The following is a 10415-nucleotide window of genomic DNA, read 5'->3' on the forward strand; positions in this document are numbered from 1 at the left end:
TTTTGGTCCCATCACTTCTGGAGCAAAGAGAATAAAGAAAATCAGAGACACATAGAAAATATTAGCCCAAAGGACTAAAGGACCACAAGAACCAGATTCTCTACCAGCCTAAGACCAGAAGAACTAGATGGTGCCTGGCTACAACCAACCACCACTCTGACAGGGATCACAACAGAGAGTTTCAGACTCTCTAGAGGGAGAAAAACGTAGAACAGAATTCAAATTCACACACACACACAAAAAGACCAGACTTACTTGTTGACAAAGACTGGTAGAACCCCTGAGACTATGGCCCCCAGACACTCTGCTAACCCAGAACTGAAATCTTTCCCGAAGCGCACTATCAAAGACTAAACCCTAGACAAGCCTATAAAACAAACAACAATAAGTGAGTACAGTACTTCTTATTTCAATCAAATATATGAGCCCAAATGGTCGACTCCTCTCCAAAAGCAAGACGAGAAGGCAGGAAGGGACAGGAACTAGAGGAATGGACACAAAGAAACCAAGCTGGAAAGGGTGAGCATGCTGTCACATTGGGGGGATTGCAACCAATATACAAAACAATGTGAGTATAAATTTCTGAATGAGAAATTAACTTGAGCTGTACACTTTCACCAAAAGCACAATTAAAAAAAAAAAAAATCAACAGGTCAGTATGTCCACAGACAAGAGGAACTCTGTCCCCAGGTGATGGTGTAGGAAACAAGGGATAGGTTGACTGTGAGTCAGCACTCCTAATGAGGGACACTAGAACCTGAGGGACTTTGCCTCTCTCTTGTGGGCCTACAGTGAAAGGGAACAAATTGCAACTTACGCCACTCCACTGTGAGAGAGCTTCAGAGACTGGGGTGTTCCACGTGGCAGGAGTAGGTATCTAAACGCTAGGGTGCCTTTTCCAGCATCATGAGAATCTGGAAAGTCCTGTCCCCATTACTAATACGGGCTGGGGACATCAGCCCTGCTGTCTGCATCCCATGTACTGGGTGATGTTTCCGAGGTGTGTATGTGACCCACACTTAACCAATCAGAATCTTCCTTAAAATTGTGCAAACCCTGGTAGACACTCTGGAGACACACAACAGAGACGGACATGCACACAGAAGCAGAGATAAGATGTTAAGGTGGTGAGAAACAGAGATGCAGAAAGAAACACAGAGATAAAGAGATGCAGAAAATAGTGAGAAAGGAGTAGACATAGAGAGAGAAAAACGAAAACAGAGAAACACATAAAAAGATCCAGAGAGAAATATAAAAGGAGAAAGAGAGAAAGGTGCATAGATATAGGTATAGCAGAAAGAAAAGAGACGAAGGCTGCACTGAATAGCCGAATCTAGTCATTTCTGAAATCAACTTGATCCCTAGACTTTCCTGTTACATGAACAAAATACATTTCTGTTGAGTTCCTACAATTTGGAATCAAGAATTATATTCTTAGGGATCACAACACAGGGTCCCGGACAGAGCTGGAGAAAAACGTAGGACAAAATGCTGACTCAAAGACAAAGACCAGTCTTGCGGACCTGACAGAGACTGGAAAAACCCTGAGAGTATGGCCCCCGGACACCTTTTCAGCTCAGTAATGAGATCACTCCTGAGGTTCACCCTTCACCCAAAGATTGAACAGGCCTATGGAACAAAACAAGCAGGGGCTCACCAGTCCTGGGGCAGGGACTAGAAGGCAGGAGGGAACAGGAAAGCTGGTAACAGGGAACGCAGGGTTGAGAAGAGAAAGTGTTGACATGTCGTGGGGTTGATAACCAATGTCATAGAACAATGTGTGTACTGTTTGATGACAAACTAGTTTGTTTTGTAAACCTTCATCTAAAGTACAATAAATAAAAACTAAATAAATAATTACGTTCTTATTGCTGGTTATACTTTCTCAAAAGTAAAAATAGGCCTTGATCCATGTGATTAACCAGGATATATGTGAAACATTGGTCTTGTTCCTCCAAGTAATTCCACCATGCTTACCTGCACAATTCTTACCAAGCTGGAAGAGAGGCCAGGATACCCTAAAGCCACTACACTGAACATTGATTCTAAAAAACCATGGACAAAGGAACAATTGAATTTATTTTCTATGTCCTCTGCCCACCCTTACATGGACTCATGATGCTTTTAGCCTCCTTTCAAGGAGGAGCTCCTCTTTCCAGCCACAGGTTTTGAAGTTGGCTGGGTCACCTCACGGAGCCCTGGTGGTATAATGGTTAAGAGGTTGGCTGCTATCCAAAAGGTCAGCAGTTCGAATCCACCAGCCACTCCTTAGAAACCCTATGGGGGCAGGTCTACTGTGACCTATAGGGTCACTATGAGTCCGAATCAACTTGACGGCAATGGTATGAGTCATCTCACAATTTCTTCCCCTCATCCTGCAGTAGTTTCCTGCCTCTGCCCAGTTAAGGGAGCTCAAAGTATAGATAAGTCATAATCACGTTTCATTTAAAAAAAAAAAAGCTCTATAGTCAGTTAAATGGGTTCACTGTGTATCTCTTGAGCAGTCTGTGGGGGGAACAGAAACGGAAAACTCCATGGGGTCTGTGTAGACGCAGCTGGCAGCACACACGGCAGAAGCTCCTGGGTCAGTGCAGGAACCAGAGTCACAGCCAGATAGATCCTGGGGCAGGGGTCACACGAGGTGACCTTGCAGCTGTGTGCGAACCACTGCAGGACTCAGATCTCATAGGGGGACCAAGCAGACACAGGCAGCTGGAATTCTGAGCAAGACAAGGCAGGCATTACAGGATAACGAGAAGCAATCCTAGTTAAAACATCCTTAGGAGTCAGTGCAGGAGCCCTGCAGAGGAGAAAGGGAGAGTGATGAGAACACGGTTCCCTAAGGGACACACCCCCTCTACCCCCCTTCAGCGTCCCTGCAGCACCAGAGCGTATCATCAATACCTGCCCCAATATCTATGTAACCGGGAAATCTTTAACTGATTTAACTTTAACTGTGAACACAGAATGAGATGTGTTGGAGGGGGGGTGGGGGGCAGCTCTTACACCTCTGAAGAATATGAATTGTTTCTATCTGTTTAGCAAACTGGATAATAACACACCTTCTGTTCACCACCAGGAGCCTCTTTTAGCCACTGGGAAATGCCTATAGGGAAGGAGCCATCAATATGCAGCACGGATTGGGCATCACCCCAGTGTTTTAACACCAAGCTAGGGCTCTGGCTCCAAGTTTCATATAAAAAAAAAGTCACCAAAGTTTTGGCCTGGTTCTAAGGACCAACATCAGGAGCTTCTTATAGAAACTGGGTAAACTTCTATCCTAACTCTGGATCCCTGTAGCAGGGAGCCATGAACCCAGGTCAGTGAGCCCAGGCACACTCACCTCATGCCATTCCCTTTTATACCTGCTCCCCTGCCCCCCACTGGGTCATAGCAGACTTGTTACCTGTTGGTGGAGACCCACGAAGTCCTATAAAAGAAAGTTACAGAAAAGGTCTCATTACAAAAAAAAAAAAATTCTCTCACTCACTCCAAATGATATTGGGGACTAATACTCTCTCCCCTGCCCATTTAGCACAAGGCACTGACTGCCTTAAGCTAAAATCCTTAAAGTGAACAAAGCTATAACTAGAAGGAAGCTGAGGCTCTGACCCTTTTAAAGGAGGGAGCTTTTAGACAGGAGCCAGTGAGACAACAACCAACTGTAAGGAAGTCCTTGGATATATCCCACCAGTCAACTTTGTGGTAGAGCTACCTTTCAACCAGTAAACTCAGATATCAATGTCTCCACTTGGGTTCTCCATCTCCCTCCACCACCCAGCCCAGCTTCTTTCCTTTCAGGGTCAACGAAAAGAGTTATACCTAAGGCAGAGGCCTCCCTGAACAAAGGGCCTCAGGCACAGCCCATCTTCCTGATTCCCCTCCAGAGCTCCTTACCTTTCTGGCTCCTGTGATGGATGATAAGGCCCAGCCCGAGGAAGACCAGCCCCAGCACAAAGCCTCCGACACCACTCAGCATCTTGCTCTGGGCAGATTCAGACTGTGCCCCTGGGAAGCAGAAGCCTGAGTGTCAATGTCTGTCCTAACATCCCATAGTGTCCCATTTAGGAAGTTAAAAAAAAAAGACAACGGTACAGGAGATGGAGGTGCCAAGGGAGCCAAGTCCTCCATTGTGACCACACTTAGGGAAGGGAAGGGCTGCTAAGGGACAAGGAAGGAAGCAAATCTCAGCTCCTCAGGGACGCATTCATAATCTTAGATTCTGAGCTCCCAGTAACCACCCTTAAGAGTCAATCCCCCAGCAGTAAAAGGGCTGGGATCTAGGACCACAGTATGCACCTGGAAAGGCAGTGAGATCAGGATTCTCTGGATGCCCTTGCCCTGGAGTAAGAGATGCTCTAATCTCCTGTGATTCCCAGCTCAGTAGTGCCATCAGGGGTAAGGGAGGGGATGGGATGGGCCAGAGGGGATATCTTATGGGTCTCACGGTGAAAGGAAACAAACTGCCTCTTACGCCACTCCACCACAATGGGGCTCTGGAGGCTGGGGTGCTCTACGTGGCAGGTGTAGACATCTCCACTCTGGGGAGTCATTTCCAGCATCACAAGGATCTGGAAGGTCCAGTCACCATTCCTAATAAGGGGAGTGGACACAACGCCAGCCGTCTCCTCCTGGTCATTCCGAAACCACGAGACTTTGACTTGGCCTGGATAGAAATCTGTCACTGTGCAGACCAGCAGGTTGTGGTGGTTTATGGTCTCTGTCCTGGCTGGAGAGATGGTCACTTCAGGCGCCACTGAGGGAAGTAACACACAGAAAAAAGCACAGTGAGTGAGCTGTGAGACCACACAGCCAGTCTCTCCATGGGGATAAGACTTTCACTGGTACCAGAGGAGAAAGATTCCTGGATTCCAAGCCTTGGATTAGAATCTAAGGTCCTCCACTTATTAGCTCCATAGCAAGCATTAGTCAGTTTATTTTTCAGACTCACAGGAGATAATAATAATCATTCTATGGCAGTTGCTATGTTGATAAAATTGAAGCACTTTGGAATTATAAGTTTACAGGCTAATATCCATACAATTAAAAATAATAACCATAATTAACCTGGACCCTTTTGCTTCCATGCCTATTGAGGTCCCTGGATGGTACAAGCAGTTTGCAATTGGCTGCTAAACTAAAGGTTAGTGGTTCGAACCCACCCAGTACGGCCACAAAAGAAAGGCCTGGTGATCTGCTTCTGCGAAGACGATACCCAAGAAAACCCTATGGAGCAGTTCTACTCTGTAACACACGGGGTCGCCATGAATTGAAACTGATTTGACAGCAACAGCTTTGGTTTTTGGGTTTATTGAAGGCCATCATCGGGGTTGTTTCTGGTAAGTCACTCTAGGATTGTGACACTGTTTTCTGTTAGTCCCACTGCTCCCAACAGTAGAGAAAATGCAACAGCCTAGAAGTACTCCGCTGCTAACTAAAAGGCTGAACCCACCCAGCGGCTCCACTAGGGGAAGACCTAGCCATCTGCTTCCATAAACATTACAGCCAAGAGAACCCTGTGGGGCAGGTCTGGTCTGTCATACGGGGTTGCTATAAATTGAAAACAATTCCACAGCACCCAACAGCAACAGTAAGACTCTCATCTGCTGGTGTGAGCCCATCAACACTGGCCATGGCCCCATGAATAGTACCATGGACTGACAATTAAGGATGTATAGACATTTCTAGTCTGCTCAATAGGAACACAACGCTGACCACCACATCCTTCCACAAAACAATGCTTCTCAAGCAGGCTCTACTCTGTAATTCTCAGACTGTATTAAGAACAAAATTCAAGAACAAGAACTTATGTGTTGCCAGTCAACACTGCATCCCTCTCAACCTTCAGTCTAACCTTGGCTCAAATGCCCTTCTATGGTGAATGCCCCACAAAAAAATTATATTATGAAATCCATAAACTTCCATATCAACATCAGAAATGCCACCTACACTGTATTTTATTCGTTCATTGATTTATTTCCTTGACGAGCCTTAGGGATTCAAAGGTAACAATAGACCATGGTCTCTGCTTTTGCAGAACTTGAGATCTAGTGACACAGACAGACACACGAATGTGTTATTTCAAAAGTTTAGATGTTTTGAAGAAAAAGTTGGGGAGCTTTGAAAACAAATAACACTGATAAAACATTATGCTTGTCCATGCCTTGAATCCTTTATCTTCTCAGAGTGCTAGTTCATTATCAAATATGACACACCTTTCCCGCCTATTTTACGTATCCTATCCTTTAATCTCTCGCAAACCATTTTTATTGTACCTCTTTTAGTTCCATGGTATGAAAAAAAAAAAAAAAAAAACCACTGCTGTTGCATCAAATCCAACTCATAGCAACCCTATAGGACAGAGTAGAACTGTCAGGATTCAAAGACTACAAATCTTTAAGAAAACAGACTGCCACCTTTCTCCTGCGGAGTGACTGGTGGATTTGAACCGCTGGCCTTTCAGTTAGCAGCCGAGTGCTTTAACCACGGGGCCACCAGGACTCCTTATTGATGTGAAAATATAGTAAATATTTAATGTATAGTTAATTTACTTGGTGCTAGAGTATGTTCTCTAATTTTTTTTTTAATTCAAGTGAGTTTAATTATTAGTCACCTATCCCATTCTACCCTCTTGTTGTCAAGAATTACTTCCTTGTTCTGAAATCAGAAAATATTCTGTCACTCTTGCAAAGGTTGGCCTGGGTTAATGAGAATGTAATGTGAGAAATCACGGCTGCCTATATGATCTCCTATTGCCTGTTCCCCTTAAACAGATTGGGAGTGAAAATAGAGGACACAAGTTCAAAAGAAAAATGTTAAGATAATTTGTATGGAAAAGAAGTGAAATAGCAAAAAGATAAGTACTAGGTGGCGTTAGGATGTGGGCCAGAAAAAAGCAAGAGAGTGTTCTGTACCAATATTACCATCCCTAAGTGGCGATATGAATCCCAGCTCACAAGGCAGTTGTGAAAATAAATGACATAATATAGATGGTGTTTAGTAAGATCTACAAAGAGGTACTTATTAACTGGGGGTGCTTATCTTTCAGAATTTCTAACTCTCAGGTAAATGGTGATGTTGGGGGGAGAGCAGGGAGTCTTAGGCCAAGGAAAACCTGTAACAATTTTTATGCAATAATTTAATTGTTCGGATTTTTTTACTCCAAAGCTTCAGCTCTTTCAGTTATGCCACCCGTTGGAGATTTTCAAAGAAAGTAAAAATCTGTTTTACAGCACCTCTCAAGGGCTATTTTTATTCTTAGCAAAGCCTTTTTTTTTTTTTTTTTGCCCCAGACTGTATATTTACAAATTTTAATTATTCAAATCCACATTAGTAAGAGTTGATTTTAAAATGTAAAACATAAAGCAAAATCGGAGCCCTGGTGGCACAGCGGTTAAGTGCTCAGCTGCTGACCAAAAAGTCGGCAGTGTGAATCCACCAGCCTCTCCTTGGAAACCTACGGGGCTGTTCCACTCTGTCCTACAGGGTCGCTATGAGTGCGAAGCGACTCGAGGGCGACGTGTGAACTACCAGGCAGGCTGGGATCAGATGCACAGACCTCGCCCTCCTCTGCAGGTAATGCTCACGGGGTGCTGAGGTCCTCCGCCGTCCTCTCAGTACGCCCCCCTCCCCGTGGGACCTGCCCGCCTTCCTGTCCCCCGAGGGGCCTGGGAACCTGGGTCCGAGGGTTCCTCCCCCCGCCCCCCCACCGGGCCGGATCTCCACTCGCTGCCTCAGTCTTGCGGCTCCAGGAGACTCGACCCCCGGCCCAGGGTGGGTCCCGCGAGGGCAGAGAGGCGCTCACCCCGCCGCTGCACCGTGAAGCTCTCCTCAATCCGGTAGTTGTGTCTGCACACCGTGTCCACACAGGCCCTCACTTCCTCCATGTAGTCCTTCTGGCTGTTCCAGTACTCGGCGGTCGGCCGCCCCAGCGGCGTCAGGGCCACGAACTTCCCCACGTCGCTGTCGAAGCGCACGATCTCCTCCCGGTTATAGATGTATCTGACCACAAGCCGCACCCGCTCCGTCCCGTTGGTGAAGTAGCAGAGGCCCTTAAACTGGACCACGAAATCCTCTGCGGGGAATCACCGGCGGGTCAGTCAAGCCTCAGCCCAGCCTCGGACTGACGCCCCAACGCACCAGCCATGGTGCCAAGGCAGCCATTGTCGGGGCCTAGGCCAGTTTGACTGCATAAACCTAAAACGGGGCCCCGCAACCTCGGGTACCCGCCTGGAGGAGACTTGGGCACCGCCTCCTACCTGGTACCAAACCCAATCAAGCCCTGCACCTCCAGAACCCCGGGTCCTCAGGGCTGTTATCCCGCTCCACTCCCCCTTCTCCTTCCCACCCCCCCCCCGCTTCCCCGCTCCCTCCCCCCCGTTCCCCCCCCCCCGCTCCCCAACCTAACCCCCCCCACGTCCCACCCGCCCAACTTTGAAGACTTCCAGAATCTGCCTTCAAATAGGGAGATTCCCTAAGAGCAAGCACTGGGATCCGGATTCCCTACCTGAACCTATAACTGAATAAAAAGGGTAGACAGGTTTATTTCTATTGTCCCTGTACTTAGAGGAATCAGAACATTCTCGCATGAAATCCCATTTTCCATACAACTCTAGGAAACCTCAAAGGTAAACAAGTATCCACATAAGCCAGAGAGTTCTAGACAATGAAGAGGCAGACAAAGAGAAAGGTCTAGAATTTAACATTAAGCTTGTCCTTGTCCTGCCAAGCACATTCTCCTGATCCCTGGTCATACTGCCTTCTTTCCCAGGCCTTGGTTTACTCTGGGTTTCTTCCACCCCCACCCAACCACAGTGTAAGGTTCCTTCACTCCCAGTGTGGTCAGAAGGGACAGAGACTCTCTTCCAGAAAGGTACATTTTATTCATGGGAAGAGCACAAGCTTTGGAAATAAACTGAAATCCAATTAAGCTGTGCCAGTTACTAGCTTGGGCAGGTTACTTAATAGTGTATCCACATCAAGTATAATTGTGTAACAAAGAGTCATACTACCTACACACAGAGGTGTGAGGAAGACTGAGGGAGAATTTATATGCAGATGCTAATCCTGAGTCTGAAATGAGTGGTTATTCAATAACTATTACTTCCCTTCTTTATGGTCTATTTTCGTCTAAATTCAATCCACCATCAACTCCAATCTCTGATTCCCACTCAAGTCTCTATTTGACCATAAGACAGTGAAGCCTGAAGATGACTCCCTGTCTGTGGTAACCCAGTCGACTTCACTCAGATACCAAGAGTTTGCCTCCATGAACACTACACTGCTAGTCAGGAATGTGGACTCCTTTTCCTCAAATACTGACACTACAGACCATTATTGCCCTTCATTACCCAACCCATAATCTTGGGGAACTCTGAAATGACAAATCCTGCTGTCTCTTCTTTGGAGAAATCATACTGCAAAAAAAATAGCCTCATGTCCACATTGTGCTGTCACTGGTATACATACACACTTTGTCTCCTTCTTCCCATTATAATATCTCCAGGCTTGATCCCCTGGGATGGGGAATGTCCTCAGGTCATTATTAAAACGTGGAAATAAGAATATAGAATATTATAGGGATTGCAACTAAAGTCGAATAACAATATGTGTATAAATTTTTGTGTGAGAAATTAACTTAAGCTGTGAACTTTCACCAAAAGCACAATAAATAAATAAAAAGAATGTAGAATAACCCTCTTTCCCAAAAATAAGAAATACATAATAAAAGGCTATGTTCTCAAATCATAGAGATCACTAACCTCACACTCGATCCCAAAGGTCCCTCAGAGCCTGTTCTCCACAGTGGTGGCCCTGGAGAGCAGCTGCCCTGCACTTACCTGGAGAGTCTCTGCCCTCAGTCATTGGGGTGCTCAGCATCAGCATGACCATCGCAGCTGCTGTCCAAAGGCCTCTGGGGGTGTGCAGAGCCATCTTCTCACACATAATTGAGAACAAGGGAAAATGAGTAATGGCAGTCAACACAGCTCGCACCTAAGGGATCTGATGGTACCCACCTCAGAGAGTAAAGACCTATGAATGTTTCCATGCATGTTAGGATTGGAGAGTCACTAGCAAAGGAGCCAATCAGGACTGGATCCGAAGTACCTCATCTGTCTCTGGGCAGACACTCTCCACCATGGTTCTCAAACCAGTGCCTGGCACTGTGTCTTCATCAATGTGCACTGGATGAAAGAAACCGTGAGGTAAAGAGTTTCTCTCAGTTACAGAAAATGCCTATATGGATCTGGAGGTTGAATATCTTAGGCGTTTAAGTAACCAAAATGGAAGAGCAATTCAAGAGTAGATATCTCTGTGATATTTATTTAAACCATCTTTTTCTTATATGTGGGATTTAGTATGGAAAAATAAGTGGGGACCACATTTTAGGGCAGAGAAGATTATTGTCACAGAGA

General features: G+C 45.9%; 1 protein-coding gene across 1 annotated transcript; it reads right to left on the bottom strand.

Annotated features, from left to right (window-relative positions):
- Window positions 1-2451: 2451 nt before the first annotated feature.
- On the bottom strand, window positions 2452-10043 carry LOC100668513 (HLA class II histocompatibility antigen, DQ beta 1 chain-like). Its single transcript, XM_064284226.1, has 6 exons — window positions 9840-10043; window positions 7805-8074; window positions 4475-4756; window positions 3898-4008; window positions 3407-3430; window positions 2452-2800 (listed from the first exon to the last, which is right to left on the bottom strand). Exons 1-6 carry the CDS (start codon window positions 9943-9945, stop codon window positions 2787-2789), a joined length of 807 nt encoding a protein of 268 aa, XP_064140296.1. The 5' UTR covers window positions 9946-10043; the 3' UTR covers window positions 2452-2786.
- Between the last annotated feature and the right edge of the window lie 372 nt (window positions 10044-10415).

This window comes from Loxodonta africana, chromosome 1 (assembly GCF_030014295.1).
Source record: "Loxodonta africana isolate mLoxAfr1 chromosome 1, mLoxAfr1.hap2, whole genome shotgun sequence".
Lineage (NCBI taxonomy): Eukaryota > Metazoa > Chordata > Mammalia > Proboscidea > Elephantidae > Loxodonta > Loxodonta africana.